Below are 26,070 nucleotides of genomic sequence, written 5' to 3'. Positions count from 1 at the left end.
TGGTGCGGTGTGCGAGCGTCGTGACATGCAGGTGTCCGTGGGTCGAATGGCGATGGAGACTGCGACAAATGAGGGACAGAGGCCGGGTAGCGGCCGTAGCTGTTTTGGATACCGTGCCGGGTTTACCCAGCAGCGAGCGCGAGGTTCGGGCCGTGCAGCGCACGAGGCCGCCACGTGCGCGCTTGCGAGAGTGAAGCCCGGTCCGGAAACGCTAGCGGTGGATGTTGCCGATCCCGCGGACGGACAAAGGTTAGGCTGGACAACGGATTCGGACCGCATGGGTTCTCCATGCGAGCATGTGTGTGAAGCTCTGACGGGCAGAGCACATGTGTTCGTGTGGGTAGCCCCTCGAAATGCGAGGTTTGCTTTGTAATGCGCAGAGTGGCGTCATGGCTGCGTGTATGGTTGGAATCCGGCAGGAGGAGTATCCCTGCCGGATGGTACCGTCCAAGAGGGACGAGGTACGCGAACAGCTGCCATGACATCACGGGCAAGGTGCGCAGGTTGTGAGTTGCCGCGCTGGTGCACGCGCATTATAAGAAAAAAAAAAAAAGCAAGCCTCGCTTTGGGTGAACAGGATTCCTGGGAAAGGGGTGGAAGACCCCTTGGTTGGGCACAGGATAGAATGAGCTAGGGGGAAGGGTTAGCTTAGCTAGACCGGCTTCATGGGGCAGGGGTAAGTCCTCATGGGGCCCGTGGAATGGATTAGTTAGAGGGATTGTAGTGAGATTTAGGATGAAAAAGGATCTGGGACAGTGACAGACTGTGAGTGTGTAGTAGGGACGTAGCTTCACTACGTAGTGTTAAAAGGATTTGCTACTAGTTTAAGGGATGACGAGGGAGCACGAGTTAGTTAGGGGATGTAATGAGAGAATGGAAGAGTTCAGCGATGTGCGAGTTGATGAGTTGTGAAAGGAGACATGTTGAGTGAGTGAGGCCAGCGGGTCTGAGTGAATGGAGTGAATGGGGAATGCATGGTGCGATGAGTGATTGGGGGGAGGAGTGATTCCCGCCCAAGGGACCCCGGGGTCAGTGTGGAGTGAGTTGGCTGGGTGAATTAAATTGACAAAATGGAAGTCGTTTTGTTGTTGGTGGGGAAGTAGGCTCGAAACCCATTTGGAGGGGTGCAGGACCCCCGTTGATGGGCTGGGAGCGTGGCTGCGAAAGATGAGTATTGCTGAGTGGGTACCCCGGGCACCGGGCTAGTCGGCCGCGGTAGGCCAAGGGCCCATGGGGGGCCGGGATAGCGTAGTGGGCACGGGTGCGCCCGCATGATGTGGGGGCCAGGGGCGCCATTGGCCGCGTGGGCAGTGTACTGGGCACGGGCGACCCTTGGAAAGCAGCCCGGGGCGCCAGCCTGCCATGTGAGCATTTCAGGGGAGTCGCCATGGAGGGCACTCCCCGGTGTTTTGGGAGCTGGTAGGCTCAGAGGCAGTGTAGTGCCCAGCAGTGCCATAGCTGGAGAATCGGCAGAGGGTAGTGCCTGCCAAGGGAGCCATGCATCCCAGCCACGAAACGGTGTGAGAGCACTGGCGGAAAATTGGGGGGCAAGGCCCAAAATCGTGAGGACACCAACACAGGCGACAGGAATCCTGGTTGTTAGAACCAATAGTTTAAGCGAGAGGCGCTTGTTGAAAGCCCCGGGGTATAGTAGTTCAAAATTTAAATGGATAGGGTAGATTAGGAGTGTACCCCTCCGCACCATCCATCCCTTCGCTCTCGTTGTGGGCCGCTGGACCCACTTTGGGTAAATATCGCTGATCTCTGAGGAGACCATCCTGAGGCTTCATAGGGCCTCAACACAGGACGCTAGCTCTCCCTTATTCCCCTCCAGGAAGGGAACATAGGGGTTGGGAGTAGGCTAGGTGACAGGATAGGTAAGCCAAACAAAGACGATAAAGGCGGTTATAGGACGAGTTATAGTAGTGGGGAAGTGAAAGTAAAAAAAAAAAAAAAAGTTGGGGTTAAATTGGGTTTTAAAATTAAGGGGGTGGGTATGGACAGAGACAGGCAAAGGCGATAGGTTTGGAGGGAGACAATCAGGTAGGTCCGAGCCCGCTTTCCGAATGGCCAGCACCACCGCACTCCCTCCACTGACCTCCATTTCAAGGCAAGAGGCTGGCCAACTTCATCGGCTGGCTGTTTGCAGCAAGGCCTGTGCCGGCTGGATCGTCTGCTGGTGTTTACTGCAAGGCCTGTGCCGGTCATTTCATCTGCTGGCTGTGTTTGCTACAGCGGCCTTGTCATGACATGCCTTGCCTGTCCACCTTTGCCGTCCATGCCAACTGCCCTCGTCATCTTTTGCCCCCGTTCTGTTTTGCATTCCCCCACCCCCCTCCCTTTGGTTCATTACCATGTGCGCCAGGATCGTCGCGCAGGTTGCGAGGACTGCCCTGTTGGCAGCTACAACACAGGCCTGCAGTGGTGGCCCGTGCACCGTGTTTGCATCCATCCATCCATCCATCCATACATCTGTTGTGTTCATTGTGTGTGCCACTTGAGCTGGCATGGAGACTGCGTTGCGCAGCTCATGCGCCGTTGCGTTCATTGCGTGTGCCACTTGAGCTGGCACGGGGACTGTTTTTGTGCAGCTCATGCACCGTTGTGGTTCACTGCGTTCAGTTCAAAAGGGGAGGCCTTGGACTGTGAGTGAGCAGCCGGCCACGTTCCCCGTCACCTGCAGTGGTTGTGACTTTTGTTTCTGCTTTGCAGAGTCCATAGATCCTGGGCCATGGTTAGTGCAAATTATAAAGTTAAGGTGTTAAGTTGTGTATTGTATACGAGTGCTCCCCTGGCATGTGAGTCTTAGCACCGGCAATTTATTTAAGTCGACTGTATGAGTGGGTTTGTTTAGTTAGTTACTCAGCCCGTAGGTTATTTATTTTGGGGATACGAATACACTGAATGTCGCACTCGGGGATCCGAAGGTAAAGCGTACTAGGGGAGAACTACACATGATGGCACACGAAAATTCGACGACTCAGGACGAGTCTGTAAAAAGGGGAGGGGGTAGTGTTGCGGCTGTGGAAATTTGCAATACACCAGAAAGGTCCTCAGGTTAGATATATCGATAAGTTCATGTGTAGTTAGTCCACACCTGTTGTTTAGAGGGGATATCTGTGATTCATCCGGGCTGCGACGCTTTGAGTTGGCCATTTTTCTTTCTCTATCGTTATTTTGGACCATTAAGCCTCCAACAACTCAAACACCACCACCTTCGCCTCTTTACCTCCACAACACCATCCCGCAAACATCGCTTCACCGCCATTCCCAAACGACACCCGCCAAAAACCAAACCACCACAGCAAACACCCCACCACCTTCGCCTTTCTCCTTCCACAACCAACAACCACACCACCTGTCAACACCGAACGTCGTGCTGTCCAGGGCCCGTTCGGGAATTGTTGCCGAACGCGTCGAGCCGCAAGTCCAAATGGATGCCTTTCGGGAGAGGAGAAGCGGATCAGGAAGGCTTCACACCCCTTTTCTTCCATCCAATGACTGAGCATCGGGTGGCATGGCCCCGCCTCCGAACCCACTGTGAATGCGTTCCTTTTAGGAGAGGAAATCGGATCAGGAGAGGCTCACGCTGCTTTTTGCCCAACCAATGGCTGAACGTCGGGTGGCGTGGCCCGGCCTCCAAGCGCGTTTTGATCCGCGAATCTGCATACCAGCTCCTCCCCCGGTCTATAAAGACGTGAGCACAACGCAGCTCGTGTGTGCAGAAAGTGTGTGCAGAAAGGGGTGCAGAAAGTGGTGCAAGTCGGAAGTCGTGGAGTCTGAGTCGTGTGTTTGCGGGGATCGGACGGCGAAGGGGACGGAGCTCGGAGTGGAGGTCGAGGGACGAGTCGCGGAGTGGAGCAGGGACGCAGAAGAGGACTCAGGGGCGAGAGTTCGCCGGAGTCGGTGCGGTCCCGAGACCCCGCGAGTGGGACGGAGCGTCCGCCATTCCCCTCTCCCGACCCCGAGCATCAACAATTCCCCCGCCCCCCCCATCCGCGCTGAGATAGCGCCGGTAACCCCGTCTGATCCCCAACCCAACCGTGGTGCCGACCAACACGTGCCTGCGCAACGCACGCCAAAGGAGCTCACCGACCATACCAGGGGCACGGGGTCAGGCACGTTACGCGGACATTGCGGCTAGCCCACCATCGCGCCACGAGGGCGCGGGTAAGACTCCTTCGGTCTCGTGGACCTGGCTGATCACCCAGGTCCCACGTTCATTTGGTCCACTGACCTGTCTGCCTCCTTGCCTGTGAGGGTGGCTTGTATTTTCATTGCTTTTGGTGTAAATGTGTGTGTGTGTGGTGCCAGTCTATTAAGTAAACCCGTATAAGTGCTTGTACATTGCTTTATTCGGAAGTAACTCTGCGTATTGTTCTTGCTTTGACTGTTATATGTGCATTTTTGTATGGCTGTGAATATGTGCTTGCCTTGTGTGTGTGTGAAATTAAGTGCTTGCTTGTTGGACTGTTTTCCGTTTCGTTGCGTCCTTTCCTTTGTTTGAAAGTTCCATCTTGCATCACGTAAGGGATTGGTAGTGGGTGCAGACACACAATAAATAATCAGGAAACTTCGAGGTCGACGATAACTCCGCTCGGTTATCCCTGCAGCACGGAACGAGCCACTTAAGCGGTTAGTGTCCGGAGTCGACCTGCGGCGTGGTGCAACTCCTCGGTACGCTACCCGTGCGGGTACTTAGGTATATCGACATTTGGCGATTCACCCTATTTAACGCGGGTAGAATGCAGACTGGGTTGTGGTGAGGTTAAACCCCCACCCATGGCTAGCTCCTTGGCAGTAGTTCCAGGAGGGTCACGACCGAATTGTCCGTTCCGGTGGGCGACGCGTCGCGATTCGAGTTGCATGGCTGATCACACGCTGGGTGGGCGAAATTCGTAAAAAAAAAATATATATATATATATAAACATTGTTACGGCTGTGGAAATTCGCAAACCACCATTCAGGGACCGCAGTTGAGATATCTCTAAGTACATGTGTAGTTAGCCCAAACCCGTTGTATAGAGGGAATTATGTGGTCATCCGGGCTGCGACGCTTTGAGTTAGCCATTTTTTCTGTTCTATCCTTATTTTGAACCAACCACGTCTCAACCGCCATCACACAACAACCACCTTAACCACCACACCAGCCATCGTCACCAACTACAACCACGCTCCAACCCTCAGAGAACAACAACAACAACGCCAACAGCCACGACCTTTACCTTCACAACTCAATCCCGCAAACATCGCATCACCGCCATTCCCAACGGCACCATAACCATCAACCCTCCACCACCTTCACCTCTCCTTCTACAGCCATTCCCGCACCACCTGTGAACACTGAACATCGGGCTGTCTCGGGCCCGTTCGGCGTTTGGTGCCGAGCGCACCGCCGCAAGCGCAAATAGCGGCCTTTCCAAGTTAAAATTCGGATCAAAAACGCTACACGCCCACTTTTCCTCCGTCCAATTAGCGAGCGCGGGGCGGCTTGGCCCCGCCTCCAGGCGCGTGTGTGTGAAGTCGATATATGCAAATTCTAGGATCAGGGGAGGTCCACGCCCCCGTTTCCTCCGACCAATGGGCGAGCGTGGTCCCGCCACGGAGGTCATTCTGATTCGAAAATTTGCATTTACGCTTCTCCTGCCCGCCTATAAAAAGGCGAGCGCAAGGCGAATTGTGCGTCGAGTCAAGTCAAGTCGGGTGAGGAGAGTGTGGAACGGAGAAGAGTTGCAGAGAGAGTCGAGCGAGGGAGAGCGGTGGAACTGCAGGCAAGGGAGCTCGGGTCCGAGGAAAGAAGGACGGCGGTCGGCGACGAGGTCGCGGTGTGGGATCGCTCGGATCGGCGATGAGGTCTCGGGACCCAAGCCAGCCAGCCATTCCCCTCCGCCAGGGCATCAACAATTCCCCCTTTCCCCCGCGCTGAGATAGTGCAAAAGGGGGCCCCGTTCCCACCCCACTCCAAACGTCGTGCCAACGAAACCCGCCAAGGAGCACGGAGTCGGGGCACAGCTGTGCGGCCACATTTGCGGCTCGCCCACCAACGCGTCACGAGGGCGCGGGTAGGACCCCCCCCCCCCGGTCTCGCGGACCTGGCCGCTCCTCCAGGTCACACGCACATTTGCCCTACAGGCCTGTCTGCCCCCTTCTCTATGAGGGTGGCTTCTTTGCTTTGGTGTAAATGTGTGTTGGCGCCGTCTGTAAAGTAGAACTGTATAAGTGTTGCCGTGTGTGCGCGTAGTCGGTATTAACTCTGCGTCATTGTTGCTTTTATTGTTCTGGTTACTGTATGTGCATTTTGACTGTATGGCTGTATATACGTGCTTTCCGTGTGCCGGGAAATAAATGTGCATTGTGTGAACTGTTTTCCCGTTTCGCTTCGTCTTTTCTTTATTGACCCTCCATCTTGCTTCATGTAAAGGGTTCGTAGTGGGTGCAACGCCCGGTAAATAATCTGAACCGTCGAGGTCGACGATAACACCGCTCGGTTATCCTGATGGTACGGAACGGGCCGCCCAAGCGGCTCGTGTCCGGAGTCGACCTGTGGTGAGGTACGAGCGCCCGGTTTACCATCCGCGTGGGTACTTAGGTAGGTCGAGTTTGGCGAACAACCCTATCCTACGCGGATGGCCGATTGGCACGATTGTGGTGAGGTCGAAAGGCCCACCCGTGACTGGCTCCGGGCGATAGTTCCCGGAGGATCACGGCTGAATTGTCCGTCCGGTAGGCGACGTGCCGCGATCCGAGTTACGTGGCCGTCCGCAACAATATATATGTGTATATATATATATATATATATATATATATATATATATATATATATATATATATATATACACATATCCTATAGGAGTTTTTCATCGTGATTTCAGATCTGACAATGTTTTTTTCACAATACTCGTTCTGTAAAATTTTAAAAACCTCTTCGGGAACGCCCCTAAAAATTCTGCCGAAATCTACTGAAAGGGGCGTAAACCCACATTACGTCAACAGCAGGACGACAAAGGTTGCACGTAAATTACTCGGGTTGGTGGTCTACTGGTTATATTGGCTTCCTATGTATTTCCACATTGGATTGGTCGACTCAATCGCTTCGTTCATTTCTGCTTTGAAAAAAATCAAACATTTGGTTTTGAATAATGGATGACATGGACTCTGATTTGTTTGGTAGCGACAGTGAGTGTGAGAGAAATGAAGGTTTTGGTCTGAATCAGATAGAGAAGTGTCGGATAACGAAGTCGCGGGAGGTGAAGTTGAGGCTGCTGGAAATGAAATATGGCCTTACCAGTTCGAGCCCGAAGCAGGACAAGCAAAGGAAAATGGCGATGAAATTCCCGGAGTTCATGATGATCAGGAGGACATCGAAGGAAGACTTGGCAATAACAACTGGTTAGACTAAATCCTATTCGTAATTCAATAATGTAAATTCGACTTGCATACTGCTCGATATCAGCAATATTTTAGTGAGGTGACGTGACGTGACCAGCGCAGCGCAGCGGACATGTTGCACCGTGGCGAATGAATCACAAGCAAGACCAGCGCATGTCATCGGCCGTATCTCTCCGCGCATAAAACAAAGCAATCTCGCTGTCCAGATACAATGAAAACTTGTGTGCAGAACACACCTTGTGACACAATTGTCTCGAGTAGTCCCATAAATCTGACGTTCTGTTGCGTTTCTTTTTTTTTATTCCTACTGTCATCATGTAGCGCAAGTAGAAAACAATGAAGAAAAGAGAATAATAAAAGAAAGCTACAGCACGTCAGATGTATCGGCTAAATCGGAGGGACGATGGATTTATCGGACTCGTCTCGACTCTCGAGTTGACAAGTAACTTGTATTAGCATGCACACAATGTATAAGTTAATGCGAAAGAGTCCCGAGACTTTGAGGCTGTGTAATAGGACAGATAAATTTGTCTTTCATAGTTGTGCCAACATATTGTTGTGGTTGACGAAATTCGCAAACCACCATTCAGGTCCCGTAGGTGAGATATCTCTGTAAGTATATGTGTAGTTAGGCCCAAACCCGTTGTTTTGAGGGAATAAATGTCATTCATTCGGGCTGCGACCCTTCAGGATAGCCGTTTTTCTTTTACTATCTTTATTTTGGACCAGCCGCCATTACTACCACCACAACCACCACCAACCACGTCTCAACAGCCATCACACAACAACCACCAACCGCAACGCCGCTTCACACCAACAGCCACGACCCTTGCCGTCACATCTCGCTCTCGCAACCATCGCATCACCGCCATTCCCGCGCCGCTTGTGGGCACCGATCCTGGACTCGTACAGGGCACGCACCGAGCAGCGGGTGCAAAAACACCAGCCTTTCCGAGAAATCGGATCAAGAACGATTCACGCCCACTTCTGTTCCGTCCTATCAGCGAGCGTGGGGCGATTTGGCCCCGCCTCCAGGTGCGTCGGAGTATAATCGCTATATGCAGATTCGCGGATCAAGAATCATTCACGCCCACTTTTCCTCTGTCGAATGGGGAGCGTAGCTCCGCCCCCGAGCGATTCCTGATCCAAAAATCTGCATATGATTTCTCCTGTCGCACTATAAAGCACCGAGCGTGGAGCGAATCGGGGCAGTCAGAGAAGGGCAGTTGGGAAGAGTTAGCAGTTGAGAAGAAGCAGTTGGACGGAGTTGAGAAGAGTGGAGAGTGGGAGAGTTGGAGAGTTGTGGCGGCGGCGAAGGCAGTCGAGAGAGTGTCTGTCGGGGTCCGGGGAGGCTGGAGAAGCCAAGGATCTTTGTGGAGGTCTGCGCTCGTGTCAGAGTCGGGGAGCTGCGGAGAGGGGAGGCCGGTAACGCGACCGAGGTCGCGGTGGAGTCGCTCGTCGCGGGACCCAAGCCAGCGAGATATCCTCTTCCCCCCCGAGCATCAACAACCCCCTCCTGTTTCCCCCCGCGCTGAGATAGTGTGAGAAGGGGGCCCCGTTCCCATCCCATTCCAGGCAGTGCCAGCGAGGCCCGCAGAGTCGGGGCGCCACCGCCATTTTGCGGCTCATCACCAGACGGGTAGGCTCGACGCGGTCTCGGCCCCAGGCCCGTCTGCCCCCTTGTGGTTGAGGGTGGTCCCTTTTTCTTTTGCTTTGAGTGTATGTGTTGTCGGCGCCGTCTGTGAAGTAAAACTGTATAAGTGTTGCCGTGTGCTCAGTAGTCGGTAGTAGATCTGCATTGTTACATTTGCTTTTTGTGCAGAATTGTTGTGTTTCTTCTACTTTTACATTTGCTTTTGGTGTATAATTGTATGTGTGCTTTCCGTTTGCCGCGGAATAAATGTGCTTTATGTTGAACTATTTTTCCCGTTTCGCTTCGTCTTTTCTTTTATTGAATCTCCATCTTACTTCACGTAAAGGGTTGGTCGTGGGCAAAATACGCCCAATAATTAATCGAACCGTCGAGGTTGACGATAACACCGCTCGGTTATCCCGATAGTACGGAACGGGTCGCTTAAAGTGGCCCGTGTCCGAAGTCGACCTGCGGCGAGGTGCGATCGCCCGGTCTCCCTCCGTGTGGGTACTTAGGTAGGTCGAATTTGGCGAGCAACCCTATCCCACGCGGGAGGCCGATTGGCACGATCGTGGTGAGGCCGAAAGGCCCACCCGTGACTAGTTCCCGGCGTTAGTCCGAGAGGGTCACGACGGGATTGTCCGTCCGGTGGGCGACGTGCCGCGATTCGAGTTACGTGGCCGCTCGCACGCCGGCGGGCGCGAATCCGCAACATTTGGTGTCAGGAGCGGGACACAAACTCATCCCCCTCCTTGCGACACTGGTGTCGGAGAGCGGGAAAACGGGCTCTCCTGCCTCCAGCTAAATTCGCGGGAATCGGTCCAGGGGTGAGAGGAGCGACCCCCGATTCCCTCCAAATTACGAGCGATTCAAATTAACCTTTTACGAGAAATAAGATGGCGTCTCAAGGCGAGCAGGAGCCGGGGGTATTAGAAATGGATTTAGAATGTGTAGAATCCATGGTCCAGGATGAAAACCCCGAGCAGGAAATGTTGGTTGTGCAGGAACACGAACTCGCCCAATTGAACCCAGAGCCCGAAATAGGTGCGGCGGCGGCCGCGGTGTATGACACCTCCCCTCCCCCTCTCCGCCAAAACCACCCGATCCTTTCCGAATCCGCTCAGCTGAGTGCGTCCGACATGGCCCGGCTATGCGCCATGCTGGCAGGAATCAGTGGGGACATGCACGAAATGAAAACGAATATGGAAACAAACGCACTCAAAATGAAGGAAGAAATGAAAGAGCTGCGGGGTGAGATGCAGAAAATAGGCCGAAGCCTGCAGGCGGACATGGAGGCGACGACAGTGGAGCTCAAAATCGCGACTCCACGTGTGGGAGCGAACGAGCTGGGAGGGAGTGCAACGGCTGTCGGGCCCGCGGTGGAGGCGGGTAAGGAGAAAATAATTCGGGGGACGTGTTGGGCGAGAAGCGTGACGGAGACGTGCACGAGGGAGACAAGAGACGAGGTGAAAGGAATTGCGAGAGAGAGAAAAGAACAATTAAGACGGAAAGCAAGGATGAGGTACGCGGAGATCGTGAAAGAGCAAGGAGTGAAAAACAGGGAAGGACGGAAGCGACTTAAGGAGAAAGCAAGGTTGACCTACGTAAAGATAAGGGAAAGACGCCAGAAAGAAGCAGAGACCAATAGACACGAGGAGACGACAGAAAGAATAAAATGTATAGAGACACGGGAGATAGAGGGTGAATTGGACAAGGTTAGTGACGCACACACACACACAGAGGTAGTGGAGGACCATGAGGGTGAGCTGGCGGACCGTGCAGGGACCCGGTGCGAGCAACGGGATGGCCTCCTGGAACGAGGGGAGGGAGTATGCCCCCTTGAGGCGAGTCACGACCAGGTGGGTTCGGTCGTGCTTTGCGAGGTCGAGGGGAGGAGTGCTGTGGACAGGTGCACGGAGAGCTTGGGGGGTATAGAGGCCCCGGAGACCGTTGTGGGAACACGAATCCCCAGTGTGGTTGTCCCGGTGTGTGTGGTGTCGAGGTGTGTGTTCACGAGTGTGACGAAATGCGTGCTGCAACGCACGCATAGCGCGGGTGCAAGGGCGTGTGTGAGAGGGACCGGGTGGGTGACAAAGACCCCGTGTGCGGAAGCGACCCCGTGTGTGAGTGGTGTGGTGGTAAGTGTGCAGAAGGGCGTGCTTCCCAGCACGCCGTGTGTGGATGAGGCACCACGAGCGAGTGCCCCCGCGTGTGTGAGTGGTATGGTTTGTGTGAGGGAAATGGCACGAGTGAGTGAAAGGCCGCTAGTGAGTGGAGCCACGTGTGCAAGGGAAATGGCATGCGTGAGTGAGCGGCCGAGTGTGAGAGAGACAGCGCGTGCAAGGTCGCTGTGTGTAAGGGAGATGTCGGTCGGCATGTGTGAACATGCAGCCGCGTCTCCCGGTGTGAGTTTAATGGTGAGGTGTGTAAGCGTCGTAACACGCGGGAGTGCGTGTGTCGAATGGAGACGGAGACTGCGACAGAGAAAAAAAGCCGAGTAGCGGCTGTAGCTGTTTCGGGGACCGTGCCGGGTACACCCAGCAGCGAGCGCGAGGTCCGTGCTGTGCAACGCACGAGGCCCCCACGTGCTCGCTTGCGAGAGTGAAGTCCCGCCCGGAAACGCCAGCGGTGGATTTGCCGATCCCGCGGACGGACAAAGTTTAGGCAGGATTATGGATTTGGACCGGACGGGTTCTCCACGCCATCGTGTGTGTTAAGCTCCAATGGGCAAAGCACATGTGTTCGCGTGGGGAACCCCTCGAGACGTGGGGCTTGTGTTTTTTTATGCGCACAGTGAAGTCATGGCTGCACGCGGGGTTGGAATCCGGCAGGAGGGGTATCCCTGCCGGATGGTACCGTCCAAGGAGGGACGAGGTACACGTGCAGCTGCATGACGTCACGGTCAGGTGCAAAGTGCGCGAGCTGTGAGTTGCCGCGCTGGTGCTGCGCATGTAGGAAAAAAAAACAAAAAACAGCAAGCCTGGCTTTCGGGTGAACAGGATTCCCGGGCAAGGGGTGGAAGACCCCCTTCCAGGGCACAGGATGGAAACTAGTTCGGGGGAAGGGTTAGCATAGCTTGACCAGCTCCATGGGGCAGGGGTAAGTCCTCATGGGGCCCGTGGAATGGATTAGTTAGAGGGATTGTAGCGAGAGTTAGGTTGGGAAATAAAATGATTTTTTGATTTAGAAGACAGTGACAGACAGTGAATGTGTAGTGGGGACGTAGCTTAGCTACGTAGTGTTAAAAGGAACGTGCTTTAGTGTAAGGGACGACGTGGGAGCACGAATTAGTTAGGTGATGTAGTTAGAAGGATGGCAGAGTTCAGCGGTGAGTGTGTTGAAGAGTTGTTGGTGAGTGAAGTGGAAGCATGTGCTTGGTGAGTGAGTGAGGCCAGCGGGTCTGTGTGTATGGAGCGAATGGGGACTGCATGGTGCGATGAGTGATTGGGGGGAGGAGTGACTCCCGCCCAAGGGACCCTGGGGTCAGTATAAAGTGAGTTAGCTGGGTTAGTCAAATTGAAAAATGGAGGTCGTTTTGTTGTTGGTGGGAAAGTAGGCTCGAGACCCATTTGGAGGGGTGCAGGAGCCCTGTTGACGGGCTGGGAGCGTGGCTGCGAAAGGTGAGTATCGCTGAGTGGGTACCCCGGGCACCAGGCTAGTCGGCCGTAGTAGGCCAAGGGCCCATGGGGGGCCGGGATAGCGTAGTGGGCACAGGTGCGCCCGCTTGGTGCGGGGGCCCGGGGCACCGTTAGCCGCGTGGGCAGTGTTGTGGGCACGGGTGACCCTCGGAAAGGGGCTTGGGAAGCCAGCCTGCCACGTGTGCGTTTCAGGGGAGGTGCCATGGGGGGCACTCCCCGGTGTTTAGGGAGCTGGTAGGCTCGGAGGCAGTGTAGTGCCCGGGGGTGCCATAGCTGGAGATTCGGCAGAGGGTCGTGCCTGCCAAAGGGAGCCACGCATCCCAGCCATGAGACCGTGTGAGGGCACGGGAAGAAAATTGGGGGGCGAGGCCCGAAATTGTGAGGACACCAACACAGGCGACGGGAATCTGGGTTGTTAGAACCAATGGTTTAAGCGAGAGGCGCTTGTTGAAAGCCCCGGGGTCGTTTAACAGGTTAATGGTTAGGGTAGATTAGGAAGTGTACCCCTCCGCACCATCCATCCCCTCGCTCTCGTTGTGGGCCGCTGGACCCACTTTGGGTTAGATCGCTGAAGTCTGGGGAGGCCATTCTGAGGCTTCGTTGGGCCTCGACACAGGACGCTAGCTCTCCCTTGTTCCCCTCCGGGAAGGGAACGTAGGGGTTGGGAGTAGGCTAGGTGACAGGATAGGTTAGCCGAACAAGGACAGTACAGTGGGTTAGGGGCCGATTTATAGTGGGGAAGTAAAAATAAAAAAATAAGTTGGGGCTAAATTGGGGTTTGACAAATTAAGGGAGTGGGTATAGACAGTGACAGGCAAAGGCGATAGGTTGGGAGGGAGACCGTAGAGTAGGTCCGAGCCCGCCTTCCGAGTGGCCAGCACCACCGCACTCCCTCCACGAACCTACACTGAACGGCGAAGGCTGGCCAGCTTCATCGGCAGCTGTTGTTTTGCTGCAAGACCTGTGCCGGCTGGATCGGCTGCAGCTGCTGTGCTGCAAGGCCTGTACCGGCCGGATCGTCTGCAGCTGTTTTCTGCAAGGCCTGTGCCGGCCAGTTCATCTGCCGGCTGTGTTTGCCTGCAGCAGCCTTGTTCTGCAGGCTGTGTTTGCCTGATCACCTTTGCCATGCCATGCCCACTGCCCCTGTTCACCAGCCCCGTTCAATTTTTGCTTTGCCCCCCCTGTTCATTGCCATGTGCGCCAGGATCAGAAAGCAACAGTTTGCAAGCTGCAAGAACTGCCCTGTTGGCAGCTACAACACGGGCCTGCAGTGGCGGCCCGTGCACCGTTTTGTGTCCATCCATCCATCCGTTGTGTTCATTGCGTGTGCCACTTGAGCTGGCACGGAGACTGCGTTTGTGCAGCCCATGCACCGTTGTGGTTCACTGGGTTCATTTCAAAAGGGAAGGCCTTGGACTGCGTGTGAGCAGCCGGCCACGTTCCCTGTCACCTGCATTGTTTGAGCCAGAGACTGCATGCGAGCAGCCTGGCTCCCTGCTAACTGCTTTCTTTTTGCAGAGTCCATTGATCCTGGGCCATGGTTTAGTGTAAAATTTGTAAGTTAAGGTTAAGATCTACTGTAAATATGAGTGCGCCCCCGGCATGTCTGTCCTCGCGCCGGCAATTTTATTTTAGTCGTCCGTGTGAGTGAGTTTGTTTGGGTAGTTACTCAGCCCTCAGGTTATTTATTTTGGGGACACGAATACCATGAATGTTGCACTCAGGGATCCGTAGGTAAAATGTACTCGGGGAAAACTACACATGATGGCACACGAAAATTTGACGACTCGGGACGAGTCTGTAAAAAGGGGAGGGGGTAGTGTTGTGGTTGACGAAATTCGCAAACCACCATTCAGGTCCCGTAGGTGAGATATCTCTGTAAGTATATGTGTAGTTCGGCCCAAACCCGTTGTTTTGAGGGAATAAATGTCATTCATTCGGGCTGCGACCCTTTAGGATAGCCGTTTTTCTTTTACTATCTTTATTTTGGACCAGCCGCCATTACTACCACCACAACCACCACCAACCACGTCTCAACAGCCATCACACAACAACCACCAACCGCAACGTCGCTTCACACCAACAGCCACGACCCTTGCCGTCACACCTCGCTCTCGCAACCATCGCATCACCGCCATTCCCGCGCCGCTTGTGGGCACCGATCCTGGACTCGTACAGGGCGCGCACCGAGCAGCGGGTGCAAAAACACCAGCCTTTCCGAGAAATCGGATCAAGAACGATTCACGCCCACTTCTGTTCCGTCCTATCAGCGAGCGTGGGGCGATTTGGCCCCGCCTCCAGGTACGTCGGAGTATAATCGCTATATGCAGATTCGCGGATCAAGAATCATTCACGCCCACTTTTCCTCTGTCGAATGGGGAGCGTGGCTCCGCCCCCGAGCGATTCCTGATCCAAAAATCTGCATATGATTTCTCCTGTCGCACTATAAAGCACCGAGCGCGGAGCGAATCGGGGCAGTCAGAGAAGGGCAGTTGGGAAGAGTTAGCAGTTGAGAAGAAGCAGTTGGACGGAGTTGAGAAGAGTGGAGAGTGGGAGAGTTGGAGAGTTGTGGCGGCGGCGAAGGCAGTCGAGAGAGTGTCTGTCGGGGTCCGGGGAGGCTGGAGAAGCCAAGGATCTTTGTGGAGGTCTGCGCTCGTGTCAGAGTCGGGGAGCTGCGGAGAGGGGAGGCCGGTAACGCGACCGAGGTCGCGGTGGAGTCGCTCGTCGCGGGACCCAAGCCAGCGAGATATCCTCTTCCCCCCCCCGAGCATCAACAACCCCTCCTGTTTCCCCCCCCCCCCCCCGCGCTGAGATAGTGTGAGAAGGGGGCCCCGTTCCCACCCCATTCCAGGCAGTGCGAGCGAGGCCCGTGGAGTCGGGGCGCCGCCGCCATTTTGCGGCTCATCACCAGACGGGTAGGCTCGACGCGGTCTCGGCCCCAGGCCCGTCTGCCCCCTTGTAGTTGAGGGTGGTCCCTTTTTCTTTTGCTTTGAGTATATGTGTTGTCGGCGCCGTCTGTGAAGTAAAACTATAAGTGTTGCCGTGTGCTCGGTAGTCGGTAGTAGATCTGCATTGTTACATTTGCTTTTTGTGCAGAATTGTTGTGTTTCTTCTACTTTTACATTTGCTTTTGGTGTATAATTGTATATGTGTGCTTTCCGTTTGCCGTGGAATAAATGTGCTTTATGTTGAACTGTTTTTCCCGTTTCGCTTCGTCTTTTCTTTTATTGAATCTCCATCTTACTTCACGTAAAGGGTTAGTCGTGGGCTAAATACGCCCAATAATTAATCGAACCGTCGAGGTTGACGATAACACCGCTCGGTTATCCCGATAGTACGGAACGGGTCGCTTAAAGTGGCCCGTGTCCGAAGTCGACCTGCGGCGAGGTGCGATCGCCCGGTCTACCCTCCGTGTGGGTACTTAGGTAGGTAGAATTTGGCGAGCAACCCTATCCCACGCGGGGGGCCGATTGGCACGATCGTGGTGAGGCCGAAAGGCCCACCCGTGACTAGTTCCCGGCGTTAGTCCGAGAGGGTCACGACGGGATTGTCCGTCCGGTGGGCGACGTGCCGCGTTACGTGGCCGCTCGCACGCCGGCGGGCGCGAATCCGCAACAATATTTTTCCCTGTTCATTTATTGCAGCATTTTGGCCAAATGTTAATGAATAGCAAGCCAATGGAAGCAGTACCTTCACTTTAGAATAAACCCATGTATGTCGAGTGCAGCCATACCTGGCTTGCATGTATGTGGAATCGTACCTATCCCAGCAGGCTGGTTTCAACGAACAATTCAATAAGCTGGAAAATGTGGGTGCAGGTTTTTCACATCGTTTGATTTTAAAATTATCTCCTTGCACCTTGAAATGATGCAATATTAATCTTTAGTATTTTACTTGTATGTCCCTGTAAGTTTCTTTTTTAATGGAAAGGTTCAAGTCGCATTTAATATTTTGTGGACATGGTATAGCCCTTTATTACGTTCGCAAACTTTGTTGTGAAGGTTATGTTTTGATCGCTGTGTATTTATTTATTTATTTATTTATTTGTGAATACGTGTGTTTGTTTGTTTGTTTGTTATTCGCATAACTCCAAAAGTATTGAACTGAATCGCAGCAAATTTGGTGGGATGATTGGTTATTATCCGAGGACCATTTGATTAGATTTTAGGAACGATCGGGTCAAAGGTCAAGGTCATGAAAAGGTCAAAATCGTCTTTTTACCATAGCGTGGTCAATTTGTATCCAATTTGCATGCAACTAATGCCAAAATGTTCAGAATTCAATGCCCCATCTTGTGATATGTGACATGACACAATGACGTAATAACGCTTGTTAGCGGTTGGGAGTCATAGGTCAGGGGGGGTCACGACATTGCAAAATGTGCGGTTTTAGTCATAACACGGTCAATTCTTATCCGATTTGCATGAAACCAACACCAAAATGTTGACTTCTGTTCCCCACACTCTAATACCAATTACAAAATTAAGAGCACAAAAGTCAAGGTCAAGGTCATGAAAAGGTCAAAATCGTCATTTTGCCATAGTGCGGTTGATTTTTATCCAATTTGCATGTAACCAATTCCAAAATGTTGTGAATTCAATGCCCAATCTTGTGATATACGATATGACACAATGAAGTCATTACCTTTGCTAGCGGTTTGGGTCACAGGTCAGGGGGGTCAATGACCTTTATTATCATAACGCGGTCAATTCTTATACAATTTGCATGTAAGTAGATTCAAAATGTTTTGAATTCAATTCCCTATCCTGTGATGTGTAATATTTGATTTCTTATAATGTGACCAGTTGTCATCAGATTTACTTGACACTGACACCCAAAAAGGTCAGGGAGTTCATTCAGAAATTGTACAATGTACGTGAATTAGTGTCAAACAGCAGGAAATTTAATGTTTTTAAGCCATCATAACACATAAGAGATGGCAGATGTGGTATGGGATTAAATACCCTCACAATCAACGGTTTCTGGGGGGGCGGGGGAGGAAAATGTAGCGTTGGCGAAGGTATGCACTCTACTGAGTGCCAATTCTAGTTGTGCATACATGTATTGGATTTGTACACGACTTCGACAAGGTAGTAAAGGGATAAATAATTGCCTCGTGATTGTTGTGCATACACGGCGCAGAAGCATAATTTCTTTTCCGCGAAACAATCACAGGAATTAAGATGATCAGTGAGATAGCAAACACATGTGCACAATGCATTTGTACGTACTTTATACGGCGCGCGACATCTAGTCAATCCACTCTGTGCAAGTCACGTTCTGCAGATGACGTGAAGGCTGCGGTTCGCTGAAATCAACTTTTTTAAGGGGCGGGGCATAGCAAGTTGTGAAAAGCACCAGAAATGTTTGAAATATTAGTCTAATTATCCCATTTTTGATTAAAAAATAAGAAAAATGGGTGATTTTTTCTTCACGAGGAAGGTCAAGTTAATATATAAATAACCAGATCGTTTTGAGTGTCATGTGACCTTTAAAAGTTAACAATATTTTGAAATCAATACATTGACGCACTGGAAGCCAGTGAGGAGCCTTAATGATTGAAATTATGTGATCTGTATCCATGTTCTGCATTCGGTGTATGTGCCCGAGAGAAGAGGCAGCCAAACTTGCTAACAGTGAATTGAAATAATTCAGTTGTCCTCTGATTAAAAATGAGCCGATTTGAGCAATATGAGAAGGATCAAAGGAAATTAAAGATTTGAGATTTTTGTCATGTGCAGGATATGAGTGTAAAACCGAGATTAAGAACTGCAGACAAAATATCAATTTATGGGGTGATTGCCAAGGTTCACCATCTGGGGATGTAGTTTTGTGTGGACATAAGGGGCCAAGGGTCAGCCAGCGTATCAGTCTTAAAAGCTTTAAGTTTAAGAAAATTCCTGCACGTCCATGTTTGAAGTTCAAGCAAGCAGAAAGTCATCAGAATGAATGGACAGGTAGATATGGGTAGCATTACCTTAGCAATGAAAACAGGTATTGAAATTGTATAAAATTACATCCAGTGGATGCAAGTAAACAAAATTAGAGTGGAATCAGAACAAATCACTGAGGAACATCTTTCTACAACTAGAAACTTCAAACACTCATACCTTTTTAAACACAAAGGGCTCTTCATCCCACACTGGATTTATCGAATTGTTTTCCTTGCTTGTGCGGGTTTTGTACATTTTCCGCTTCGTGTCCACAGGCAGACCATACATTTCTACTTCTACAAATGTGCCAACCTTCTTGTCAGACAAAAATTGCCCTGAAATTACCTGTAAAAAAAAAAAAACGAATAAGTATGTTGCATTACAAATATAAGGAAATATTGCTCATGATGAAAGATTAATATTTTATGCAAATCAGGTGTCACAATGACACGTGCAATCATGTAATTTATTAGGCAATAGAAAAAGCAAAGGCAACCAAAGTTGAAACAACTACTTTTCGTTCTGTACTTTAAACAGTAAGTGTATGACACATGTTATAAATGAATGCAGAACAAGCCATAATGCCAGCTGAGCATTTCTCTCAAAAAATGTCTCACCTGATCCACCTATACTCCTGAGCAAAGAAAATATGAATGTTGAAAATAACAATCAAGATCACTGCAACTTCATGAATTTATAGAACACGCACATGACTTTTCAGCTCAAATCAATGAGAAACTTAAAACAAAGAGGAAGTAAAATACTTTACATGGTTATTGATCTGCCATTTAGAAAAGAGAAGCTGTCATTTCAGGCCTTACCCTTCGTCAGAGCAAAAGAGAAAGGAAATGGAGTGGGGGTTGGTAAAATAAAACCTTAAATGACACCATCACTGACGCACTGGGAATGGAGAATGCCGATTGGACAGAGGTGCGCGCGTCATGTGTGACATATTGCTCAGAGTGAAACATCATGAGTAAAGTGTTGGTGAAGAGAATGAGAGGAACAGAAAGAGGAAGAAAAAGAAGAAGGGAGATATAATGAGAATATATTTAATAATAATAATTTCGGTTTTATTGTCAAACACTAAACAAAAGTCCAAAGACTAAAGATATTTGGTTTACAAAATATTACTGATAAAAAATATATCAATATAAATCAGCATCAAAAATAAAAACCGTCAGACTCTGCTATTGAAAAGGTTTAACACAACGAAATTAATAGTTAGTCAAGAAAAATCATGAAAATTTATTGTTAAAAACCAAAATTAGCACATGAACAATAATAAATAAATCAAAAAAGGTAGAGAGCTGATAATTAAAAGTGCAAAAGACAAAAATAGACAATATACAAGCAACACACAAAATTAAAAATGAACAGAGTAAAATGATATAAACAAAGAAAAATTAAAAAAAATTCAAATATTAATGTTCAACAAATGGGATGGGTGATTGTTTATTTCATTGTATTCGGGTTAGCGATATATGATATTTGTTTGGAGTTTGTCAAACTACGTCTTGATACTACTTGTCGAGTTTGAAAAAAAAGGTGGCAATGACAACTAGAAATGAATAGAGACTTTGAAAAGTGTGTGACGAGTTTAATGCAACAATCAGCAACGAAGAAGTACTGAAAGCAAGTAAAACGTCTGCATAGGGAAAATGATTTGGAAAGGTGATCATTCGCAAAGCTCACTTTGGACTCACTCAATATCTGCAACTTGGGATATCGTGAGACCTGAACTCCATACAAGTGCTCCAAATTCTAAGATGAGGCATCTTGTAGATTATTTTGAAATCTTCAACTTTCATACCACTCTTCTTGTCACACATGACTCGCGCACCTCTGTCCAATCGGCATTCTCCATTCCCAGTTCGTCAGTGATGGCGTCATTTAAAGAAGTCATATTTAACCAATCCCTACCCCATTTCCTTTCTCTTTTGCTCTGCCGAAGGGTAAGGCCTGAAATGTCAGCTTCTTGAGCTTACACAAGATGTACAAATGTCTAGAATTATTGCTAACCATGTGCTCAACCTGTTGATTCCACTTCAGATTGTCTTAAATTATGACACCGAGGAGCTTCATAGATGAAACGGTTTCCAAGGGAGCATCATCGATTGCTAGTTCAAGAGGAGGAAGTGGTTTGTGAAAAAATGATATCCACATTACCCTACACTTCTCCGGCTTAGGCATCATGTCATTGTCACTGCACCATTCACTAAGTAAACCCAATGCAAGATTTCTCAGTTCTTTGCAATATTTCAACGACACTGAGGTCATCGACGTATTTCCATTGACATATGCATGCAGTAAGCAGCGTCATTTACCATCACGAGGAAAATGATCAGCCCAAATTTTGTGCCTTGTGATACCCCACAGGAGAGTTGAATTGGCTCCATTGTACCGACGTACTGGAGCTGCATTGTACCGAACAGTCTGAGATCACTGGTATAGAAAGCTACAAATCGTGGGCAGAATTGCATGGTTCACTCCAAATTGAATGATCTTTTCAACAACAGTTGTGTAGTCAAATATAGTCATGTGCCATACAAAAATTGACGGCACAGAAATTTGCAAAGTAGCTCGATTTTTTTCGAGGCCCTTGTGTATACAAATCTAACATACCTACTAAATAGTGATTAATGGAACATCCTTTCATATTACCAAATTGTTGGAGATCAATCACATGTGTCAAATCCTCCAACACCCAGTCAGCTAAAAAATCCCTCAAATACATGGACAATGGCTTGGAGACTACTTTGGAATCCACTATCTATTTCACCTGTGATCGCTCATGTATTTGAGGGATTTTTTAGCTGACTGGGTGTTGGAGGATATGACACATGTGATTGATCTCCAACAATTTGGTACTAGATGGTGGTCGAAGCTGATCATATTTCATGACTGGGGTGGTTTTAGGAAACAGACAAATGGATGCATTTTTCCAGGTGTCAGGGAAGCAACCAGATATGAGATAAATTAACAAGGACAAATGTGTCCAAGAGCCACGTCATTTCATCAGTCAATCTCCTTGCTATGCTAGCTTCCAGGGCATCGAGTGCCTCGAGGGCATCAGGGCATCTATCCGGTGCCTCCAGGGCATGAGATGCCTCAGGGTATCAGGTACCTCCATGTGGCCTCCCTGCCTGCTTCACTCCCTATTCTCACCCCCAGAAAGGTTTTGGAAGAAGAAGAAGAAGAAGAACAACAACAACAACAACAACACGGAGCTCTCTTAGAGCCAGCGTTCGCTACGCAACGCAGCTAAAAAGTTCAGTTAAAGGTTCAGAAAATTCATTGGCAAATTCCTTAAGAAGTCAGGAGGGGAAATCAGGATGCAAGCTCTATATACGTTCAAATGAAGTAGACGTTCATAAACTTGATAATGTTTGATAACTGGGGGAGGTGATGGAGCTGGCAGGTAGGGTGTCAATAAAGACAAGTTTAAGGGAGGAAGAGCAGAATAAATTTGAGCAAAATAGGAATTAATTTCAAATGCAATATAGTTGATTGACTTATCAGTATCAGGGAAGCATGGAGTGCACTTATGCAGTCCAGTTATATTTCGAATTTGTTGATGCCACTTTCCTGGTTCTCATTGCTTCAAATGGAGAAGACAAAGAAAGGAAAGGGGAAGACAGGATGAGGGGAGAGAGATAGAAGGAAGGGGAGATGGAGGTGGAGGGGGGGTGGAAGATGGGGATAGAAGGAGGTTGGGGATTTAGAGGGGGAAAAGAAAGGAGGAAGACGGGGAATGGGAGAGAAGAGGAAATGGAATATGAGAAACGAGGAAGGAAATGGACTGCAAAAAGCAAAAGAAGAGAGGGGTGAAGAATGAGCCTGAATAGATACGGTGACTTGCACGAAAAAAAATTCCATTCAAGCCATTTGGTACTGAAGTTCCAAGTTTATGGGTGAAAAAATGTTCTTTGAAAATCTGGGAGTCAAAAATTTCCATGGTAGAGTATCAAACCCCAAACAGACATATGATGAAGGGCATGTTCTGCCGAGTTAAAGTGACGAGAAATCGGTTTATGAATGTCATAATTGTTGGTGGTTCCGACATCGTTGAGGTGTTCTCCAAAGCAGTCTCCAAGCCGTTGTCCAGTTTCCGTGATGTAAAGTTTATTGTAAAGTGAGCATGAAATGCAATGAATGACATTGAAGGTGGTACAGGTTGTGGAGTACTTTTCATCAGTGCCAATTTGTTAGTACTTTTACATCATGAACATTGTTCTATTTAATTGTCCCACCAATGGCAGTAGTTTAGGTGTGATTTCTTAATCTGGTTTCTAAGCAATCATTTTGCCCCATACTACTATCGGGGGACGGGCGTGGAGGAAGGCTTTAACGGAAGGGTGATGACGCTTTTCTACCTGGCAGCTCATATTTTACACCATCGTGTAAATAACTCACGGACTTGAGTTTCACTGGAGTTAAACTGCATTCGCAGCCCTATCTTCAGCAACGTATTTCCTTTACTGACTCATGGAGCTTCATACCACGTTCTGCATCATGGCTATATCTTCAGTGGGTTTTAACTCCTTTCAACTACTATCATCACATCCCTTTTGATGAGCAGCTTATTCCCATGACACCAGCCATTTATGACATACAAGTCACAGAGTGAATATGATTTTGTGGATACAACACCGAATTGGCCCACTCGTGATATGCCATTTCTTGCTTTTTATTGAATTTGTGATTGTACTCACCCACTCTCAAGCTTAACAGCTTATGGGACACCGCTCAGATTGGACGAAGTCATCAACATTTAGCGGTGAGTACAAGATGAAACTCGATTTTCTATAAGGTAAAATGATCCTTGATATTGATGGTGTGCAATCCCGATGTTTCATAGGCATGGTCATTCATCAATGCGTGTGCTGTCCCTCGAATGGACGTTGAATTATATCCTTCGCGAAGATCCCATGGTGTCCTTCACAAAGAGTAAGCGAGCTATCGCCAGCACGATGAACAAATTGTAACTTCCTGCCCTAACCTTAGTAGAACATCAGGCCTAGCCAGCTGGTTCATGAAAGCTTCAGCTGGTTCATGAACATCAGGCCTAGCAAGCTGGTTCAGCCAAGCTTCCTGTGGCCAACCTCACAAGAACATGGGAATAATTGTAGCCGTTAAAGAAGAAGAAGAATGATCATGGCAAATAATCAGTTGAAAAATAAGAAAACCACTGGGGACGAAAACACCCCAAGCCCCACTCTCATGTCCAACTTCCCCCCTCCCCCCCACCCTGAAGGCATACCCCCAAAGCCAACAGAAATAGACAGATCCTCATGGCATGGATTGAAAGGCCTATTAGACTAATAAGAAAGTCTAATCAGAGATGAACCCTCCATGTTATTGCCACCCCTCATCTCACCTCTTCTACCCTTTCTCTCAAGGTGTAAATGTTTCATATGAAAATTTCGTAAATGTATTGTGTTTTGTACAAATAATTTTAAAAATACATTACTATGTGGTCAAATAGGTGGATCGCTGATCCTTTGTTATCAGAAAATAAACAATCTCCAATTAGTTATATTTCTGTGGTTTATACATTTCGTGATCTCACACTTTTTAAAGTCAAATTGCCTTTTTTTGACGTGCTTTACCTTCACAGAAAAGGTGTTAGCGATGATGCCATCAATGGTGTTGCACGTAAAAGGATCAAAGTGCTTGTCTGGCCGTCGCATAAATTCAGGCTTCAAGAGGTATCCACACTTGCAGTTGTACTCAAATATTCCCATGTTTAACTGCATGGGCAGATCTGTGGACAAACATATGTAAGTGTGTACACAGGAGGAGAGTCATTCAAAACTACAACGAACACAACATCTACATCAAGAGCAAAAGCAGTAAAAAAAAAGGTAAAGTTGAAAACGGCAAAATGAAAATAAAACAGCAATTAAAACGAGAGCGAAGTCGATGGCACGCCGTCACAAATCCCTGTGCTTCCCACCGAATGCAGAGTTGAAAAATGGCAAAAAGTTCCACAAGGAATGACCTAATATAAATTTTGAGGGACGAAACTACTATTGAAATGGTCTATATCGAATCTGTGGTGGAGTCTGCGGGCCTACGGGGAAGGGCATGATGGGCATGATGATGGGAGGAGTGGTCGTGGTGGTCAGTGTATCGGCGAGGGATATAAGGTGTGCGCGCCGCCTGAGGCGTCGTAGTAATGCTGGAGTCGTCCGGCTCGTGAGTGTGCGAATACGGAATAAAGGGACTGTGCAAAATAAAATAAAGGCACTGTGCAACACAGCCCGGCTCGACTGTTCCTCCGCATCGTGTCTGCCTGCTAAGCATCTTCCATATCAGTACATTACAGTTGGCGAACGAGGATCTTCGGATCGGCGTGTGCAGGGTCGGCAAGTAACCCGGGCGGTTCCAAGCTACGGAGCCAAGGGTCTCACGGAGCATGGCGGAAGGTCAGGGCACGGCACACGGACGTGTACCCGTGTTCGGGGGAGATGAATTCGAGTTGTTTTCTGAACAGTTAGGTTGCTACTTTCGGGCGAATGATGTAGAGGATGAAGAGAAACGCAAGGCGATTTTGCTCGCCTCGCTATCAACGGAGCACTACCGCCTGCTGAGTGATTTGGTGGCTCCAAATAGACCCAGTGATGATGTGCTATCCTTTCAGGACATCGTGGCAAAAATGAAGACCCACTTGGCGCCAGAGAAGTCGTTACATCTCGCGCGGTTCCAGTTCGATCATCTCGCTAAGGGTGGCGAGGAGCGCGTTGCGGACTTCGTAGCACGAGTGAAGCATTCGGCTGTGCCGTGCAAATTCACGACAGAGGAGCGTCCGACAAGGCTCAGAGATCGTTTTATTTCTGGTCTGCGAGACGCAAAGATGGTAGCAGCCATCCTGCGATTGACCGACATCACATTCGACTCGGCGGTCGTGACTGCTTCGTCTGTCGAGCAGACGCTCACGGATGTCCGCGCCATTGCTGGCCAGGACGTAATGAGTAGCTCCAGCTGGGGCATGACGACTAATCCCGAGGTCCACGCGGTAACCGCATAAGTACCGCGGGTCGCGCAGCCCGGAGTCCGAGCGGTGGCTCAAGTGCCGCAGGTCGCACGCGCGTCTGGCGGTGCGGGACGAGGGGCACCGCAGCACGGTCGCACCGGGAGCGAAGGGGCACCGCAGCACGGTCGCACCGGGAGCGAAGGGGCACCGCAGCACGGTCGCGCCTGGAGCGAAGGGACTTTCCGCGGCTGCTGGGGGTGTGGGGGTCCGCACCTGCGACAAATGTGCCCGTATAAGAACACCGTGTGTTTGCATTGTCACAAGGTGGGACATTTGAAGCGTGTGTGTCGGATGGCGGGGCCTCCGTTGGGGTCTTGGATGACGAGGTGCGGGAGGACCCCAGTGACCTGGAGATCGGCCTGCAGCCGGGGCCTGACAATGCCGGCGAGCCAGAGCGGGAGATGCAACCACGGTTGAGTCTGTTTTCCGTTGGTTCGG

General features: G+C 49.9%; 1 protein-coding gene across 3 annotated transcripts in view; it reads right to left on the bottom strand.

Moving 5' to 3' along the window:
- The window catches only part of LOC147019746 (1-phosphatidylinositol 4,5-bisphosphate phosphodiesterase beta-1-like), a 369,820-nt gene that overhangs the window by 58,148 nt on the left and 285,602 nt on the right, over nucleotides 1-26,070 (bottom strand). For all 3 annotated transcript variants that reach the window (XM_085894415.1, XM_085894413.1, XM_085894414.1), the window contains 2 exons: nucleotides 24,206-24,360; nucleotides 18,771-18,938 (listed from right to left, as the gene is read on the bottom strand). In XM_085894415.1, coding sequence (XP_085750541.1) covers nucleotides 18,771-18,938; nucleotides 24,206-24,360 — 323 coding nt within the window. The remainder of the gene's footprint in view (nucleotides 1-18,770; nucleotides 18,939-24,205; nucleotides 24,361-26,070) is intronic.

The sequence above is a fragment of the Eptatretus burgeri genome, chromosome 9 (assembly GCF_056783735.1).
Source record: "Eptatretus burgeri isolate ZD-2024b chromosome 9, Ebu_testis_v1, whole genome shotgun sequence".
Taxonomy (NCBI): domain Eukaryota; kingdom Metazoa; phylum Chordata; class Myxini; order Myxiniformes; family Myxinidae; genus Eptatretus; species Eptatretus burgeri.
The sequence above is the reverse complement of the archived record's forward strand: the minus strand, read 5'-3'. Positions and strand labels throughout refer to the sequence as shown.